Raw genomic sequence first — 20,844 nt, 5'->3', positions numbered from 1 at the left:
ATACAAGGAAACTGAAGATCAATGAGACAGTCAGACAAGACTCATGTTCTAATGAGAACAGAGAGTATTGTCATAAAAACTCTCAAAAGAAAGAATATTCAAGAAGAGAGAGAGGTCAATAGTATCAAATTCTGTGAAGGTCAAAAAGGATAAAAATTTAGAAAAATTAAGTATAAAAAAAAACAAGTCTGCTTCATTCAGTTTTTTCTCTGGTTATATCTAGCATTTTTCATCATATATCCTTCAGAGTTGTTTTGGATCATTATATTGCTAAGAATGACTCAATCGTTCACAGCTGATCATCTTACAATATTGCTGTTACTTTGTACATAATACATTTTACTTTGCATCAGCTCATGGAAAACTTTCCAGATTTTTCTGAGAATATCCTGCTCATCATTTCTATCTGATAATCAAGAGAAAAACACTTTGGAATATTTGTTTTTAAAACATTTTTTCTCCCTTTCTACCACACCTCCATTGAAAAGGCAAAGTATTTCCATATTAATCATATTGTGAAAAAAATATATATATATAAAAATGACAAAAAACCATCAAGAAAAATAAAGTTTAAAAAAGTAAGCTTCAATCTGTATTCAAACACCACCAGTTCTTTCTCTAGGTATGTCTAGCATTTTTCATAACTCAATCATTCACAGCTGATCATCTTACAATATTGCTGTTACTTTGTACATATTGCTGTCACTTTGCCTCAGCTCATGGAAGACTTTTCAGGTTCTTTCTTTTTGAACTGCATTTATTTATTTAAAACTTAAATGCAAAATAAGAAAAAAACAAAGAGAAAATGAAAGAATTGTCATGTGTACAGCAGAACATAAGATAGAATTCAAAAATATGCAACATTAAAATTCCATTTCAAGAAAGCATATATAATAATAGAAGATGTCGGCATTTATAGCTGTCCATCTTTGGCTTCCTTGCAAATTTCTTTTGTTCTCTGCTGTGCACTTTTTACTTTATTCTTTTCCCCTCTTCTTCCCTCCAATTTTCCCCAAGTTAACTTTCTACAGCTAAACATGTGTATATTTAGGTATACATATGTCTGTATGTATACATATACATCTATATACACATGCTTAGTACATATATGTATATATATATACACACATAAACACATATACACATACATCTAAACAATATTAATGTGCCTGATATAAATATATAGATTTCTTTCTTGATTGAATCTTTTTTGTTTTACTTTGTCTGAGGTCAATGATTATTACCCCCTTTTTTTTTTCCTAATAAATTTTACTCCTGATCATTGTTACTGTATTTGTGTACATTTCTTATTTCCTATCCCTGCTGATTCTTCTCCTTTACTGCACTCACCAAGCCTGTACTGGTTCTGAACTATCATTCAGACCAGAGATTGCCTGAATCTTTCTGAACTCAGATCCCCAACTTCCCATATTGTCCAGGAAGTAAACATTCCTGTGGTTCAGGCTGAGGCTACCTCTGAACCTAATTAGCCACAGGGCTCCCTGCTTGCTGTTTCAGTGAAACTAATCTGGAAATATTTCTTTTTTACATTAGCCAAAGTTTTGTCCTGGAGCCTCCTGTTGTCACAGAAGGACCCCTGTTTTGCCCCAAACCTAATTTATTTTTCATTGGTCCACTTTGGCAATTTCATTTTGTCTGTGGAGGAAATCTAGAGAGTTTGGAATTTTCTAATCTACTCTGCCATTATCCCAGAATTCTTTTCCTTGCTCATTATCTCTTATAGTAGTACAATAGTATTCCATCATAATCACATACCAGAATTTTTTCAGTCATTCTCCAGTTAATGGGCATCCCCTCAATTTACAATTCTTTACCACCAGAAGAGGGCTGCTTTATTAAATATATTTTTAAATTATATTTTTGCCCATAACCATGTCCAAGTCACATTTTCTATTCAGTTCTGATCTTTTCATCAAGAATGTTTGAAAGTCTCTTCTACTTCATTGAATATTCATTTTCCCCTGAAGTGTTGCTAGGTAAGTAATTCTTGATTGTAATCCTCTTTTGCCATCCAGAATATCCAAGAATATTCAGAATCAAATCCAGAATATGCCAAGCTTTCCAATAATTTAAGGTAGAAGCTTCTAAATTTTGTGTGATTCTGACTGTGGCTCCAGGATACTTGAATTGCTTTTTTTTTAGCTGCTTGGAATATTTGCTCCTAGACCTGGGAGCTCTGGAATTTGGCTATAATATTCCTGAGAGTTTTCATTTTGCAATTTCTTTTATACAGTGATTGGTGAATTCTTTCAATCTTTATTTTACCCTTTGGTTCTAGAATATCAGAACAGTTTTCCTTGATAAGTTCTTGAAAGATAATGTGTATTTTCTTTTTCTTAATCATGGCTTTCAGGTAATCCAGTAATTTTTGAATTATTCTTTCCTGGATCTATTTTCCAAGTCAGTTATTTTTCTAAAGAGCTATTTCACATTGCCTTCCAATCTTTTCCCATTCATTTGGGGTTTTTTAATTGTTTCTTGATTTCTCATCAAGTCATTAGATTTCATTTGTTCAATTCTAATTTGTAAAGGACTATTTTTTCAGTGAGCTTTTATATCTTTTTTCCATTTAGCCAATTCTGCTTTTTAAGGCATTGTCTTCTTAATTGTCTTTTAAAAAAATATACTTTTACCATTTGGTTTAACTCTTTTTTTAAGGTGCCTTCTTCAGTATTTTTTTGTGTCTCCATTACCAAGTTGTTGATTTATTTTTCATTTTTTTTTGCATCATTCTCATTTCTCTCCCCAATTTTTTACTTCCATTACTTAATTTTTAAAATCCTTCTTGAGCTCTTCCATTTTTCTTGGAGGCTTTAAATGTAAGAGTTTGGCTTTGTTATCTTCTTCTGAGTACATGTTTTGATTTTCCTTGTCATTATAGCAACTTTCTATGGTCAGAATATTTTTTTGTTGTTTCCTTGTTTTTCCAGTCTTTTTCTTAACTTTGTATATGTGTGCATACAATCAGGATTAAGTGACTTAGCTGTCACACAGCTAGTGTCAAGTCTCAGATCTTCCAGACTCTATCCATGTATTCTATCCATGAATTTTTTGACTTTTAACTCTTTGTTAAAGTAAGACTGTTTCCAGGATGGAGAGTGCCATGTTGCAAGAGTTTTGTGTCTCTGTTTTCAGAGATACTTCTAGGGACCTCTAAGTTTTCTGTTTTTCCAAGGTATAATCTAAGTTGTACTCTGGTCTATGAGTGACTGCAAGCACTCTTTTCTGCACTGGCATTGTGATGAGAATTCATGCTCCATTGCTTCTGTAAGTTCTGGTGTGCTAGTGCTTCTCTTTGCCTTGGGCCAGTCATCCAGAACTATGACCTGGATCTGAATATGGGAAAAGCAATAAAATCCTGCCTCAGTGATAGCAAGGAGATCCTTATAATATCCTTCTGACCATTTGATTTAACCTCCTATCATCTGTGGACTGTGAGCTCTAGAAGCAACTGCCCTTGGTAATTCAGTGACTGCCAAAACCTATACCTGTTTGCTGAGCCTGCACTGGTCTCTGCTCCACTCTCACCTGGGTGCTATAGATCTTTCCTTCTGACCTTCTAAATTGCCTTTGGTTGGAAAATTATTTCAATCCATCCTTTTATAGATTATGCTGCTCCAGGAATTGTCTTTTGGCATTATTTAAAAGTGTTTGGAGGGATTTGGGGGAGAGAACAGGCAAATTGATGCCTTTTCTCTACCATCCTAGCTCCACTATCAATTCTAAATATTTTTTGGCAAAGATATGGAAGAAGTTTGCCATTTTATTCTCCTGTGTGTCCCCATTTTACATATGAGGAAATGAGGCAAATAGTAACTTGCCAGATTTGTCTGAAGTCACATTTGAACTCAGATCTTCATGATGCCAGAACCAATATTTAACTACTGTATCACCTCGCTTCCCCTATTCTTCTATTCACTAGAACTGGGAGTAAATGAGGAAACAATAAAAAGTGATCTTAAGGGCTTTTGAGACGTAGCCAATAGTCTTAACTAAATAAACCAAATAAATTTTAAAATGGATGGATAGATGGCTGAATGAATGAATGAGAGAGAAAGCACATGGCAAATGGCCCTTTTCTAAGTAAAGGATAGAGTGAGGTCCTTTTCTGAGAAGGTAGAGAAAAGGATAGTGTGAGAAGTTTGAAGAGAAAGTATTTGGAACACTTCCTTTGGGTAATGTGATAGAAAATGAATTAGAGAGACAGCTAGTTGGTACAGTGGATAGAGCACCAGCACTGAAGTCAGGAGGACCTGAGTGAGTTCAAATCTTACTTCAGACACTTCACACTTCCTAGCTGTGTGACCTTGGGCAAGTCACTTAACCCCAGTTGCCTCAACCAAAAAAAAAAAAAAAAAAAGAAAAGAAAATGAATTAGAGAGAAGTAATGTGGTATCTATCCTATTATCTCAATGTAAAAAGTTTGATTCTTTGACTCACTTTCCTTCACATGTTTTTGATTGATTTGTGAGGAATCCCCAGGGAATTCTTAGTTTGTTTTGGACTTTCTGTGATTCCTTAACATTTAAAACATTCCAGTTTAATAAAATGGCAGAAAAGTAGATTTATGCTTTGGTGTCAACACCTAATAATTTAAACTTTTTATCCATAATTTATAAATTCATACATGCAGTATATGTACTGCATGTGTACATACCACCTAACATATTCCATATACTTTATATTCTCCTGTAGAATATACACTTGTAATATTGAAATCCAAAATACTCCTAGAAAGTTTATTTAATCATTTTTAAATTTTTTATGTGCTGAACAAAAATACACACTAAATCAACATTTCTATATATAAACAAAACACAAAAAAGATTGCATATGAAACCACAAATCTCTACTTATACCACGTGCTTTTAAAAAAATGTAACACATTCTCTAATTACTTTCAAAACTGTTCTAATTATCTTATTTACTTTTGTTCCTTTCATGCTTTTTTTTAAAAGATAGAATAACCATTTTTTGACATCGCTATAGCTACACTTTCTTTTCTCCTCCAAACTTTTCTCCCATTAAAAACTGAAAGATGAAACGCCACCCTTTGTAACAAATAAGTATAGTCAAGCAAAACAAATGCCTATCATTACCATGTCCAAAAAAAAAGTGTTGTTTATTAACTCTATCAAGAGATAGGTAACATGTTTCATCATAAGTATTCTGGTCATTTATGAATGTGTGGGTGTGTATGTGTATTTATAAGTACATATAAGTGACCAACTTTGAATGCATAGGGACAGTAATACATGATCAGTATTCCTACTCACACTATATACATATAATGAGTATGTCACTTCATCTGAAATTGCAGCCAATATTTGAAAACTGAAGCCACCTGTAACTCCACAGGCTACCTACAGGCTTGAAGGAAATCTCAAATTCAATAGAAATGTCAAAAGAATAAATCTACAACTTTCAAATCAATTACATATAAATAGTACATATATATATATATGTAATGATATATTTTTAAAGTTCAGACTTTATTAACAATGTAAGATCAAATATATATGAACAACTATTGACCAATATGCTTATTTTTCCATCTACACAAAATTTTTATTGAAATAATCATCTAATTCCATTCATTCTCCAAAAGAGTTTAGTATGGGGAAAAATGAGCTTTCAAGAAATAATCTATAACAAATCTCATCTTTATCATTTTACAATTGGTAATATAGAGGATATACAATTCCCTTGTGTTCATGACATTTATAAAAAAGCTATTGAGTATGTAGTATGTGTTCAACCTTCTTTTTCTTCATTCAGATAACAGGTTCATGAGATTCTTTCTTTGCCTCTATGCTTGTATGCTTTTCTTTTTTCCCCTAATTCAATAGTATTTTATTTTTCCAATTACATATAAAAATAGTTTTTAACATTTAACATTAACATGTAAGATATTAAGTTTCTAATTTTTCTCCCCTCCTCATTTCTGCCTCTTAGCATCTTTAAAGATTCAGTCAAGAGCCCTTCTACAAGATTATCTTATTTTATCCTGTATATCTTGTTTGTATATCTTATACACACACACACACACACACACACACACACACACACACACACACACATACACACACATGAAAACAGAACTAACGTTTCCTCCATTAACTGGTGAGTTCCTTGACAATAGAGAATGTTTTTGCCTTTCTTTGTATCCCTATTACTTAGCATAGTGCCTGAACATTGTAAGCACTCAACAAATGCTTATTGACCAACTAAACACTAACCTAAGATTCTGTCATTGAGTCTCTAAATAAAATTGAAGGATAAAACAAAACCTATTGAATTAAATAAAGCTAGGAGCTGTTTTCTCAAGACAAAATAGACAAACCATTAATTTATTTGATTTAAAAGAAAAGGCAACCCAATTTTTAAAAAATGAAAAAAGGTAATTCACAACCAAAGATGGATCATTTATTAAGAAATTACTATTTGCTAGTTAAATTCTGAAAAGCGCTTGAGCTTACATTCTAATGGGGGAAGATCACAAATAAAGGGAAGATGGAAAGTAGAGAAAGATGTATGTGGAAAAGTATTCAAGTGCAGGCAAGGTGGAGACAAGAAAGTAGAGAAATTCATTGAGTGAGTTGAATCAGGAATCAAGTGAGTGAGCACTGCTGGAGCTCATTTTAAATGATAATCTAGGAAACAGAATCCTTCAGGAGAACAGAGCCTCAGGGGAAAAAGTAAAGAGAAAACAGACAATTATTACAAACTATTTTATCAATTATATTTCAATAAAACTGAAAATTTAAATGAAACTGATAATTGGAAAAATATATTAAAATACTTAATTTAACAGAATAAGGCACAGAAATTTTAGATAACATTATGAATTAGGCAATAACAGTCAAATGCATTTAGAATTGACTGAATAACTGGACTGAAAAGAGTTGTCACATTAGCAGATCTATCTAACCCTAAATTCTCCTTAATTCTAGTCTCACACCTCCATTTGCCTATTAAAACGCCTTAAACTAATGTCTAATAGATGTTATACTCAATAAAACCAAAACACCTCAATGTCTTTCTTTTCCAAATTTTACTCTATAACTTCTCACTTATTGTCCTAATCACTCAGAATCCTTACTTTCTCACCCTTCCATATTTTCATATTTAATAAGTTGCCAAATTGTGTTGATTATACCTTCCTATTGTCTCTCACATATATCCCCTTCTCTTTTTTGACAGTCCATCACTTTGTTGTAAGGCCTTATCACTGCATGCCTGAACTACTGCAGTATTCTGATTGGTCTCTCTGTCTTTTCTCTCTCTACTTGAGTTCACTCTACTACTGCTATCAAAATGATCTTCCTTTAGTGTATTTAGTTTTTAAATCCTTTATAAGTTAGCTCCTTCCTATCTTTGCAGTCTTCTTATACCTTATTATCCTTTTCAGTTATTCTGTGACTCAGTGATACTGTTCTCTTTCTTATACTGATTCCAATGCATTTTCATTCTTTCCTTTTTTACCCTGTCTCCTAACTTCTCTGGCTTCTTTAAAGTCTCAGTTAAAAAATCACAGTTTCTACAAGAAAACCTTTCCCAATCCCTTAATGCCTTCTGAGATCATCTCAATTTTATTTTGTACATATTCATGTACAAAAATGTTTGAATGTTGCTTTTAAATGCTTGTTAGCCTGCCTTGATTTAGGTTAGTCAAATTGGAAAGTTTCTGATAGAATATCCAGAGGTTTTATGTTTGGCCCTATACTATTTAACATTTTTTAATCAGTGAAACAGATGACTTTGCTTATCAAATCTGCAAATGATACAATATACTTTAACATGTTAGAAGATGATTGGCAGTGAGAATGGATGGATGGGGAGGAAATCTAGACCCTAATTTCATTGGTGTAGTGAATGTCCAGTGTGGAGATACCTTCAATTCATTTGGTAATCTGTTCATAACTTGGTAGTCTTTGTGAATTACCTGAAGCACAGAAATGTTAAATGATTTAAATGAGGGGGTGACAATAAGGAAAAGATGCATTCTAGGCTTCATAAATACTCTATGCTCATGAACAAGGATGGAAGATGTAATGTCAAGTTTGACAAGTAATAAACCAATTTGTGAAGGAAAACTGAGAAAAGATAGATTAAAACTAATTAATGATTATGAGTAAAATAGTTATTATTTTTATTATTGTATCTATTTTATTATTATCACTTAAGACAACCTTCATTGATTGTCAAGATATTTCCATGTTTATCCTATAGGCAAGTAGGGATCACTAAAGATTTTTGAGTGGCTATGTGACATGCATGGACCTGTATTTAGTAATATTATTATGGTGACTTTATATGAATAGAAATAAGGAAAGCACTGGAAAGCATAGAATTAAATGGAACTTTTCTTAATATAAACAGTATCCATCTAAAACTAAAACCTAGCATTATCTGTAATAGGGATAAACTAGAGGCTTTTCTAATAGGATAAGAATAAAACAAAGATGTCTATTATTATTAATATTCAATATGCAGATATGATTATATTTGCAAAGATATATGAAGATACTTAGAAAATCACAGAGTCAATTAAAAAACTAATTGAAACGATGACTTTACCAGTTTCTTAGGATATTTAAAAAACTCATAAATCATTACCTATGTAGTACAACAAAATCCAACAGAGAGAGAAAAAGTAATTGCATTTAAATTACAGATAGTTTGGAACTTGACAAGAAACATACAGGAACTTAATATAAGCACAATTATAAAAACATTTTTATATAACTATGGATCTAAATAATTGGAGAAAAAAAATTGTTCATGGGTAAGCCATAAAAATGACAAAACTACTTACATTAACTAACATATTCATTGCCAAACGAATTGAACTAGGATTACTTTATAGAGCTAAAAAAAATTGCAAAATTTATCTAAAGGAAGAAAAATTCAAAATATCAAGGGAAATAAAAAATGGGATGGAAGGGAGCATAGCAGCATCAGATCTCAAACCATACTACAAAGTTGTGGTCATCAGAGGAATGTGGCACTGATTAAGAAGAATTGAGGTTGATTGATCAAATATATTTAGTATTCCATATAGAAAAACAGAAAACAGAATAAACTAGTATAAAATACTAAATCTAAAAGATCTCAGCTATTGGGGCAAAAATTCACAATGCAACAAAACTTGTTGGAAAAACTGGAAAGGAGTAAGGCAGAAACTAAATATAGACCAACATCTTATACTACCCACCAAGAACAAGCTGCAAGTAGATAGCTGATTTGGACATAAAAGGTGCCAAATTTGATCATGAAAGACCTGTCATGATCTGTGGCTAAAAAGAAAAGTTCATGACCAAAATGATTTAGAGAAGTTCACAGGAAGTAAAACAGACAATTTGGAATTATATAAAATTTTCTAAAAATGTGCATAAACAAAACCACTTCAACTAAAATTAGAAGAGCAAAAAAATGGGGGATGGGGATTCTGTGTAGTGAGATATCATTTCTAAGATATATAAGGAACTGACTCAAAAGTACAAGAACAAGAGCCATTCCCCAATTGATAAATATGAAATAAACACAGGCAGTTTTCAAATAAAAGATCTGTTATCTAAAATAATATGAAAATGCTGTAAATAATGAGATAAATGCAAATTTAAAACAATTTTGACCCAACAACATTACTGCTAAGTCTATATCCTAAAGAGAACAAAGAAAGAAGAAATGGATCCATATGTACAAAATTTTTGAAGCAACTCTTTTTGTGACAGCAAAGAACTGGAAACCAAATGGGTATCCTTTAACGGGAGAATGGTCCAATTCTTTGAAACAGTGATATTAGCCTTTTGGCTGCTTTCCAAACAAGACACTCCATTTCCCAATTCTGAACATTTTATCTGCTGTCCCCCATGGCTATGATGCTCCTTTCGTCATGTCTTGTGCATTCCTTCAAATCTCAACTAGTATCCCACTTTCAACAGGAATCTTCTCCTTTAATTCTAGCATCTTCCTTCTGTCAATTGTTTTCTATTCATTCATTCAGTTTATTTCTACATATTGTCTGTATGTAGTCTGTTTCATTCGATTGTGAAATCATCTAGGGATCATGATTTTTTTTTTTTGCTCTTTTTTGTATCCAAGTGCTTAATATAAATGACATTCAGTAAGTCCTTAATGATTAATATCTAACTGAATAGTAATCTAAAATTCTGTCATTGGGACTCAAGTAATAGATTAAAATTATTGGTCTATAAGGAATTGATAAGACAGCTCAAATTGTGTTGATTTGGACAACTTAACACTTCCCCCCAAATGTGTTTTAAAGTTAAAATTTATCAGAAGGGACTATATTCTAAATATTTAGAAAGAATACTTATGTATTTGTAGGTGCTGCTTGACTTTGTGCTTAGTAACAGTGACAAGTTGATCTAGGAATAAAGAATGCTCTTTAAAATCAGCATATAAATTAAATTTCTCAAGTGAAAATGATGAGAATGACCCAATTTTATCTTTAAAAAGGATTGGGAAGTTGATATCAGCACATTTTGATTGATTTTTTTTTTGCTATTTACTAGGAAAAATTCTGTTTTCTGATAGGTGAACCTCATTATTTAAAAGTGCAATAAATATTTTCTTTCACTTATGTGATGTTTCATGTATTCCAACAAACTTATATTATAGTACATAATAGAACTTATTTTATACCTCTCTGTCTACTATTTTCCAGGATTTCAAGTCTTAGCCACTTTTGAAAAAGCTCCCCTTGAGAAAGCATTTAGAAGGCCAAATGCTGACTTCACAACCAACAACTTCTCAACTTACCTTTGGAATACTATTAGTCACATGGCTCCTGCAGTGATGTATGACTTTTATCTTCGCCTTACAGGAAGAAAGCCCAGGTGAGAAGATAAACTAATATGAAAATTGTCATTGATTGGTGGAATTGGAAACTCACACTCATGCTGAATGAATTTAGAACACATTCAAAGAGTAATCACCCTTCAGATATGAATAAAGAAATCAGATAATATGATATGATGAAAAGAGTACTAAATTTGGAGCTAGTAGACTTGGGTTTGACTATTGACAAAATTATTTTGCAATGACAAGCAAGTCATTCTAACTTTTTTAGTTTCAGTCTTCTCATTTTTCTTTTCTTTCTTTTTTTTTTTTAAATGCTAAGACAATTGAGTTAAGTGACTTACCCAGAGTCACACAACTAGGAAGTGTTAAGTGTCCGAATCCAGATTTGAACTCAGGTCCTCCTGACTTCAATTAGTTAGTACTCTAGCACTTAGAATCTGTACCACCTAGCTGCTCCTAGTCTCATTTCTAATGGGGATTATGCCATCTGCCCTACCTATGTCGTAGGCTGTGAAGATCCTTTGTAATATATGCATACAACTGGTTTAGAAAACTACAAAATTTGTTTAGAGTTGCTTTTATTTTTTTTAAGTTTTCAACATTTACTTTTATAACATTTTGATTTCCATTTTTATTCTACTTCTCTTCCTCTCCTCCCCCTGCTCAAGATAGCATGCAATTTGATATGGGTTACAATAGGTACAATCATATTAAGCATATTTCCACAGTAGTTTTATTGTGAAAAAAAGAATCAGAGAAAAAGGGGAATTCCAATCATGAAAGAGAAAAAACAAAAGTGAAAATAGTAAAATAGATGTAATGAAAAATAAATCTCCATTCAGACTCCAAGTTCAAATCAATATATCTCACTCCTGATGTCATTGGTTCTCTGACCAAAGGTTGAACAACAATCCAGCTACTACATAGTTCACTTCCTGGTATACAACATTTAATTTGCCATCTCCATGACTTTTCATGGAGTTATTCTGAAAGTTATTCTGCCCGATCTCTCCTTCCTGGCTTTCTTTTAGAATCAGGCCAAAGTCTACATTCCGTAAGAAGTCTCTCCTGGTGTTTCCCTTTTGCTAGATTAAAAAAGTACATCACAAAATAAGGTGTAAGAAGACTAGAAAATGGTAAAGAGAAAGGAGCTAGATTATGAAAGGCATTGAATGCCAGAGCACTTTGTATCTGATTTCAGAGTCAATAGGGAGCTACTGGAGTTTATTAATAGGAATATGACCAAGTCAGATCTGTGCTCTAGGAAAATCACTTTCATGTCTGACTAGAGGATGCATTGGAGTGGGAGAGCCTTTAGACAGGTTGAGCCACCAACAAGATATTGTAATAGTACACGTTGGGTGTTATAAATGCCTGTACCCAAATGGTGTCAATATTAAAGAAGGAAAGAGATATTGCAAAGCTGAAATTGACAGGTTTTAGTAGATGGAGAATGTAAAGTAAAAACAGCCAGGAATCAAGAATGATACCAGTCTATGAGCCCAAGAGACTAGGAGAATGGTTTAGGTTTAGGGGGAAAGATAATGAATTGAATTTTACACATGTTGAGTTTAGGATGCCAACTGGACATCCAGGTCAAGATATCTGAAAGGCTGTTTGAAATGAAAGTTTGAGAATTATCAAAATAAAGATTGTAATTAAACCCAATGAGATCATTTGGACCCAGGACAGAGTCCTGTGGGACACCTACAGTGGGCATGATCTAGATGAGAATATATCAAAATAAACTGAGTGTTCTGACAGGTAGAAAGAGAACTAAGAGAGAGTGCTATCCAAAAACCAAGAGTAGATTCAAGAAGAGTAATCATTAGTTCCAGAGGCTGCAGAAAGTTCAAGAAAAGTGAGGACTTAGAAAAGGTCACTGGATTTCATAATCAAGAGAAATCTCTAAGAATTTAGGAGGAAAATTTTAGAGGAATGATAAAGTTATAAGTCAGATTGTAAGGGGTTAAGAATAAAAGGAAAGAAAGTGGAGGTACTTATAGTACAAAGAGTTTGGCTACAAAAGCAGAAGAAATAAAAGATAATTAGCACAGATGAAAGAATTAAGTGAGGGTTTTTTAATGGCTTGGATATATTTGTAGGCAGTAGGAAATGAACCAGGAGATCAGAAGTGATTGCAGATAAGTGATAGAGAAGGGTGACAGAGAGGGACAATCTGTAGATCCAATTAGAAGTTATGTGATTTTTTTTTCCACCTGTTAAGCAAAAATTTTATTGAAGTAAAAGTGGTATATACTAAAAGTTATCATTCAAGATTTAGGTTTGGCAGGGAACAATTGATAATCTGATAAAAGGACCAGGAACTCAAGAGAACAGTACAAGACTGTACCAGTTTATCAAGAGGGCAAGATAGGGGGAAAGGGTGAGACTTCCCAGTGCAGAGGGAAGGGCTGGGAGAGAATTGAAGAGTTGAGGTTCTGATTCAGTGTGAGTTGCAAGTGCTTTCCCTCTAAAATTATCTTCCATACATATACTGTATATGTCCACACAATTTCTTATATGCCATCTCCCCCATTAGAATGTGAATTTCCTGTAAGAAGAAAGTGTATTTTTGCCTTTCTTCATAGTTTCATTGCTTAACAATGCTGGCATACATTAAGTGCTTTAAAAATTCTCACTGACTGATAATGGGATTTATCTGTAAATAAATTTTACTATAATTAAAATTGTCCTGAAAGAAAATGTTATTTTGAATTCTCATAACAGCCAAATGAAAATACCTGTGCCTCATATGCTTATTACTACACATGTAGTATAGCAAAGATGGTCTGATTGGTAAAGGAATAGAAAAAGACCAATTTAATGCCATATTACAAAAGCTGGTTTACTTAGGCTCCATGAATACTAAATGAAGTTGTGACCCCTACAATGAGTAATTATACCCATATTGGCCTATATAGCCCCATAGGTCCTATCCCTTTTTTAATGTCTAGCATTATGTAATGTTATAAGAAGAGATGAGATTGTTCCCTGGTAAACCAGAGGGTGTGTGTGTGTGTGTGTGTGTGTGTATGTGTGTATTTAGTAAAGGTAAAAAGGTTTTCACATAAATTCATATTGAGAATAGCAGTTGATAATTTTAATGTTTTCTTAAAAATAATTTGTTTTCCACAGTGTGGGTTACCAAACAGACATGCTGACAACTATATAAAGTACACTTTAAATTTATTTCTGTCCTTTCTCTGCTTTAGAATGGCAAAATTGATGAATCGCATGTTGAAAACCATTTCCATGTTGGACTATTTCATCAATCGCAGTTGGGAATGGAGTACATGCAATACAGAAATGTTAATGTCTCAGCTAAGTAATGAGGACCAGAAAGTAAGTATTGTGTTGAATTTAATACTTCACAATTTGGACATTGATAATTTAGAAACCATGAAGAACTGACTAGAACAGGCTGATGAGGATAGAAAGGTTTTGCAAAGCAAATAATTATTAAAAAATTGCAGACTACTTGAGAAATGAAGCAAACATAATTATGTGGAAGAGTATATTTAAGGAATAATTAATGGAAAAATAATCAGAGTTTTAGCTGACAGTAAGTTTGATGAGTCAATAATATATGATATCCCCCAAAGCTATTGTGTTCTTAAGCTCCATTAATACTATATAGAATACAGGCAGGAAAAGTAATAGTTTTACTGAGCCCTCTGCTATATAAACATTCAAGTACTATGTTCACTTCTGGATATCATTTTTAAGAAGGATATTGAAAGTGGTATATTAACAAACTTATAAATAAGAAGAGTAGCGTAACATAAAACTATGTCATATCTAAAACTGCAAAAAAAAAAAAAAAATACTTTGGGCAGAGTTCCGACTTTTTAAGGTTTTTGGTTTTGTTTTGTAATTCTCTTGCATCACTTATTTCTCCCACAATCTTTCTTTTACCTCTTGTATAATATGATTTTTAAGGTATAAGTTTTTCTGGGCTTAAGACCACTTCTCATTTTTTCTTTGGGGTTTTGACATTGTTATCCTCTTCTTAGTTTGTGTCTCAATCTTCTTTGTCACTAAAATAGTTTTCTATGGTCAGATTCTATTTTTGCCCTATTCCTCTTTTAAATTTGAGCTCTGCTCCCCAGATGGAAAGAGTACTGTCTTAAGTTTCTTGTGCCAGTGGCTCAAGTTCTGGCTGTTTATGTAGTGATGCTCTGATGTTGCCCTGAGGTTCATGGGTAGCCTCTCCTCACCCCCTCAGTCTGGTGGTGGCTGTGGGGGTAAGGTGAGGAACGGCTGATGCTGTTGAAGGTTGTAGAAAACTGACAGCTTACCTAGTGCTGAGCTGGGGTTCTTAATAGTGTGCTGAGCATGTCTGAGGTCACGTGGGGTGTTTCTGTTTCCCTGGGGCTACACTGAGATACTTGGACGTATAGCTAGCTATTGGAAGATGCCTAATTGTCTGGAGCTATGCTGGAGCTGGAATCAGTTGTTTTGCCAAAGTATGTGAGGTGTCCTGACGTTGAAATTCCACCATCCTGGGACTCAGGATCTCCTGCTGGATTTGCTGAAATGGGGCTTGCTGCTGGCTCTTTGGGGAGCTTCCTATCTTAGACTGCTGCCTTTAACCAAGTGAAAAGGACCCCCTCTGCAAATCCTTCAAGTTACCTGGAGTGGATATAGTTTCACCCTAACTGGCTTCTATTCTGAGACTTGGCTTGGACTATTTTATGATTGTCTAGAGATGAACATGGGAGAATTACAAAGATTCACCGCCAATTCCACCATCTTGGTTCCCAGAAGCCTTAACATTCATTTTTTTAAAAATGAGTTTCGAATCTTCTCCCCTCACTCCCAATTTGATAAAGATATTTGCAATCATGTAAAAATATTTCCATATTAAGTTGTGAAAGAAGAAACAGGCCAAAGCAAAAAAGCCACGATAAAAATAAAGTGAAAAATCATATGCTTCAGTCTGCATTCAGATTCTTATTAGTCCCTTCTCTGGATTAGGACAACATTTTCCATTATGAGTCCTTTGGAATGGTCTTGGAAGTCTTTCAAATTCTTAAAGATGGCTGTAACAAAATTGCATAATTAAAAATTGGAAGCCATCTAGTTCAATTTATACCCAAAAGGAAATCTCACTCTAACATACCTGACAGTCATCCAGCCTCTCCCCAATATATCTCAAAAGAAATATATTCTTCCTTGCAAGGAAATCAGTTCCACTTTTTTTTTTTTAATAGCTCTTGTTAGGAATTTTCTTCCTAACAAAAACTATTTCATTTAACTTTATAACTTTCGTTATAACTTTTCCTATTTACCTCTCTTTAGCCTTTGACATTTTCTCAGACAGGTTTTAGGAAGTGTTTATATAACAATTCGTTAATGTAAAGCCATCCATGTCCTCATCTTCTGGATTACAGCCTTCCACCATTACCTTAATTTGGCAATCTCATTATGCATAAATTTCTCAGCTCTGCATTGTTACATTACTGCCCCCAACTGTTCAATCTAAGCAATTAAACCACTGTTATTTCCTTTCAGTTATTCAATTTTGATGTGCGCCACCTGAATTGGTTGGAGTACACTGAAAACTATTGCTTGGGAATTAAGAAATACCTACTGAAAGAAGATATGGCTGGGATTCCTGCAGCAAAGAGACATTTAAGAATGTAAGTGTTAACAGTCAATTAACAATAGTTGTTGATTTCTTATAATTACCCACAAAACTCAAAAGAGACAAAGAAACAAAACAGACACATGAACTATTTGTTAAACAATAAAATAGTATCTGAAAAATTAAAAATGAGACATTTAGTCAGTATCAAAGACTTCAAAATAGGAAGAAAATAATATAAGAAATATGTATGCAATGCAACAAATATAATGAAAATCATATAAGAAAAAAATGTAAAGACAGGATTTGGGGGAAGGCCTTAACAATCCTGCCTGTATATTTCTGGCTGAGAAAGCAAAAGGAGCAAAGGCATGGTCATAATGCTATGCAAAGCTTTTGTGATCAAATTAGGCTGGTAGAAGCAAGGAATAGAATGGGATAAAATGGAAAATATAGTTATAAAAGTAAGTTACAGTCAAATTGTGAAGGACTTTGAATGCTGGGACCTAGTTTGGATTTTATTGCTTAAACATTAAGAAGCTTCCAAGAGTATATCTGGCAGTTATGCTGAGTTTTTGCTTTTTGAAAAGAAGCAACAGACCTTTATAAAAGTTGTTTCTAATAGAACTTTTAGTAGAGTATGAGAGCAGGGAGTCTGCATTTTACCAGTGGAATTGACAGCTTATTCCAAATTCTGTTAAAGTAGATTGCAGAGAAGACATTTTCCACAAGAGTATTACTCCAACTCTGTCCTAAGGACAAAAGTCTACAGGACTATAACATTTGGGTCAACTAAAGGACAACTATTTAGGAACTACTAAACCCCAGCTTAAAATGTCTTCCTTCATTGTTTTCTAAATAATGAGGAAGACAGTAAGTGGCAGTCTGAGGATTTGATACATAGTAGTGAGTGCTTGCTAAATGTCAGGCAATGCAAATATATCCACAGAAGCTCAAGTGTTCGCAAAGCAACTTCACATTTTCCGACTGGGAACATAGGACTTATTTTCAGCTAGTAGAGTAAGAGCAAAAGAGAAAGCTTCTTTGAACATTCCTGTCACTGATTGTCTGAGTGTCAGCTGATTTCAGTTCAGCCAGCACATGTTTAACAACCAAAGCCAACTAGCCTACTGTTGATTTGAAGACTCAGTCAATACTGGTGAAAAGGAGTAGTCTCCTCCAAAATATGATTAAAAAAATAAGTCTCTCTTCCTCACACATTATTTACTACATGCTACTATAATATACTGAGTCATGAGATACTCTGAGGGAGGGATGGTACAGGGAGGGGTGGAACCTGGTCTTTTTAATTGACTTGTGCTCATATGAAAGTAAGCCCAAAGTTAGTTAAGTGAAATGGTGTAATCAGAGTTCCGAAGACCTGCCAAATTTCAAGTGATTTACTAAATGGCTGAAAGTGAGACTGGGATTACAATCCATACCAAAGAATTTTAGTTATAGTCACTAGTTAGGCCAAATACAAATTGTTGAGGGAAAAAACGGGAGGAAGGGAAGGGAAGAGAAGAGAATGTTTATTCTCTAGTACTTTGAGTAGTAAAGAAAATCATATAGGATCAATGTGGTCTCTAATAATGTTAACAATGTAGGATAGTTTAGAAAATTTAGAAACCACTAGATGATAGAGGATGATATCCTCTGATAATTAGCTATGACTAAATTCAGTAAAGCTCCACCAGCCTACACAAAAAAAATCTCATTCATAACTGTTAGAGGTGCCAGTGGTATCAAAACTATAATCACTTGATAGCATGTTAATTTAATTTTACAAACCAGACACATGGATCTTATGTATAAATAAACTAATTCCAGCATGCTGTGCATTTTAGAGAGACTACTTTGCTTTTATTACAACTTTTACTTAAAAATTTCCTAATCCTGTGTCTTTGGGACACATTCTTTGAAATATAATCCCATCTAATCTGTGGATGCTGTTAGGTTTAGTTTCTTTTTAAAATCACACATGTATCTTTCTGTTCCTCAGGCTCAGAAACATTCACTACCTCTTTAACACAGTCCTTTTCCTCATCATCTGGCGCTTTTTCATTGCAAGATCTCAGATGGCTCGGAATGTCTGGTACTTCGTGGTGAGCCTCTGCTATAAATTCCTTTCCTACTTCAGGGCATCCAGCACCTTCAGGCATTGAGAACAATCAAAGTTTATCCATCTTCTGTTCAGCTCATTGAACACAACAAACTGTGGCTATCAAGCATTGGAAACCATGCAGGAATTTGTCCTAGAGTTGAAAATGTGAATTTTTAAGAGCAAGATTACACTGTGATTGTAGCACCCCTCTGGGGATTAAATTTGAAAATTACAATTTAAAATCGGCATTAGAAAGCATATTCTCAACTCACTAATAAGTGCTATAGGTGAAACTGCTATCTTTTAACTTTTTACCATTTCCTCTCAATGTAACTAATATTTTCAAATCTCTGTAGAAAAGAGTTTTCAAACTAAGAAATTAACATTATTAAGAAAAAACATAAACTGTTCAAAATCTTTGCATTAGAACAGGGTTTTTAACCAAGACTTTGACTTTATGTAATTTGGAATTATAAACTAGTATTCAAATTTCTTTTAATCACTATTCCTCTAGCAGTTTATTACTTTCTTCAAAAGCTCATTTTTCCTGCCCTCTCCTATTATTATGTAACTTATAACTACTTTCTTTATAAATTCTCTATATTTAAGTTCTGTTCAGCTGTTACTTCAATGAGGGCAAATGGTGGAGGTAGTTTTCAAAAATATATCTTTAAAACATTTCCCAACTGAAAATTATGAAATATTATAAAAGTATTAAGTAAAGCAGGATTTGAAACCAAATATTTAGTCATAATTCCTAGGCAAGGGAAAAGAGTAGAGGGAGCAGGCACTTTTTCCACATCTGCTAATTCAAAATATTGTTCTATTTATGAGTAACCTGATAGGTCTAGCTGACTCAGTATTAGGTATGCTATGTACAGAGGAAAAAGTTAAGTCTTCAGTAATAAAGGTCACTAAGCCACCTTTTGGGTATACTGATAGGATTTTTAAAGTTTATTGTATTTTTAGGGAGCAATGGGAACAAGCTAATTTGATCAGGTTAATAATATCGAAACAACTAAAATTGTTTTTCAAAATGCTGCTTTGAGAGCATTTACTTTTCTGTCCTAATAAACAGTACTTGCTAGATTATATTAAGCCACTCACTCCAAAAATATCGACTAACTATATAGATCATAGATCATAGTTGAACAGGAAGAAACCTTAAGTTATCTCATTCTATCCTCCCATTTTAAAGATGAGAAAATTGAGGTCCAGATAGAGTAAGTGACTTGCATGAATTTGAAATTCATGCCAAAGTCCTCTGACTCCAAACACTCTCTGGGGTAAGGATAAATGAATAAAATAATTTATTAAGGGCTTACTACATACAAAGTCCTGTTCTAAGCACTGGGGATACAAACAGAAAAGACCATTCCTTGTTTTCAAGGAGCTCACATTCTGTTAGGGGAGATACATGTAGAAATTTCTAATGCAAGTCAGATGAAATGTCTCATTGTCCCGAGGGTACAACGGCAAAGCAGATTTCTTTAATGAAGAAAAATTATTCCACTGAAAAAAAGTATTCCACTTTCTAGATATTGAATTCATTTGGTAGTGCTAAGGACTTTGATGGCAAGAACTTTCTTTTCAACAACTAGAAAAGCAAAAGTTAACAATGCCAATAGCTAAAAATAATGACAACAATAATAAGCAAAATATAGTAATAAAAGCAGCTTCTTGTTTATATTCCAATAATGGAAAAATATGAAACAAGAGTAGAGATCTTCTCTGCAGGCCCCAACAAGTAGCATGAAATAATAAATAGCCTATTTCAGAGTTAAGACCTAGCTAGGTTCAAGCCTCACCTCTTTACCATGACCCTGCTTGAGTTTCTCGGGTACTAGCTACAGAAGTAGAAAATACAAACCAGAGATACAAAAGATTTTAAAAAATCAAAATGTTTTACTGTGATGGTGACAAAAATGTTAAGAAATTACTGGCTATGCCTTTTGATTACTATGTTCTGCAATTTCAATAATCAATCACATTTTTACTTTTTTGATCAAGAAAAAATTAAATAAAAATAAGTATTTCCTTCCTTATTCCAATGATGTGTCTTTATTTGTGTTTTTAAATTTGTACAGATTTTACAGGGGAATTTCAAAATCTACTCAAAAAAAAACCCACCAAACATTTTTGGCTTTGAATCTCCATGATAGTTTTGAAAATTTTATTTATCATTAATTTATTTATTATTTATTAAATATTATTATGTATTTATCATTAATTTCCACTAATATGGGTTTCCATTTCTAATCTACTAAATTACAAATTCCTTCAAGGTACAAACACCTAG

At 33.2% G+C, this 20,844-nt stretch overlaps 1 protein-coding gene across 2 annotated transcripts in view; it reads left to right on the top strand.

Moving 5' to 3' along the window:
• Positions 1-20,593, top strand: part of FAR2 (fatty acyl-CoA reductase 2) — a 163,579-nt gene extending 142,986 nt beyond the window's left edge. For both annotated transcript variants that reach the window (XM_074270650.1, XM_074270649.1), the window contains exons 9-12: positions 10,715-10,886; positions 14,067-14,196; positions 16,369-16,496; positions 18,444-20,593. In XM_074270650.1, the coding sequence (XP_074126751.1) occupies positions 10,715-10,886; positions 14,067-14,196; positions 16,369-16,496; positions 18,444-18,606 (593 nt within the window). In that variant the 3' untranslated portion in view covers positions 18,607-20,593. The remainder of the gene's footprint in view (positions 1-10,714; positions 10,887-14,066; positions 14,197-16,368; positions 16,497-18,443) is intronic.
• The last annotated feature ends 251 nt before the right edge of the window (positions 20,594-20,844 follow it).

Source organism: Sminthopsis crassicaudata, chromosome 5 (genome assembly GCF_048593235.1).
Source record: "Sminthopsis crassicaudata isolate SCR6 chromosome 5, ASM4859323v1, whole genome shotgun sequence".
NCBI classification, from domain to species: domain Eukaryota; kingdom Metazoa; phylum Chordata; class Mammalia; order Dasyuromorphia; family Dasyuridae; genus Sminthopsis; species Sminthopsis crassicaudata.
Note: the sequence above shows the minus strand (reverse complement) of the source record. Positions and strands in the feature narration are given on the sequence as shown.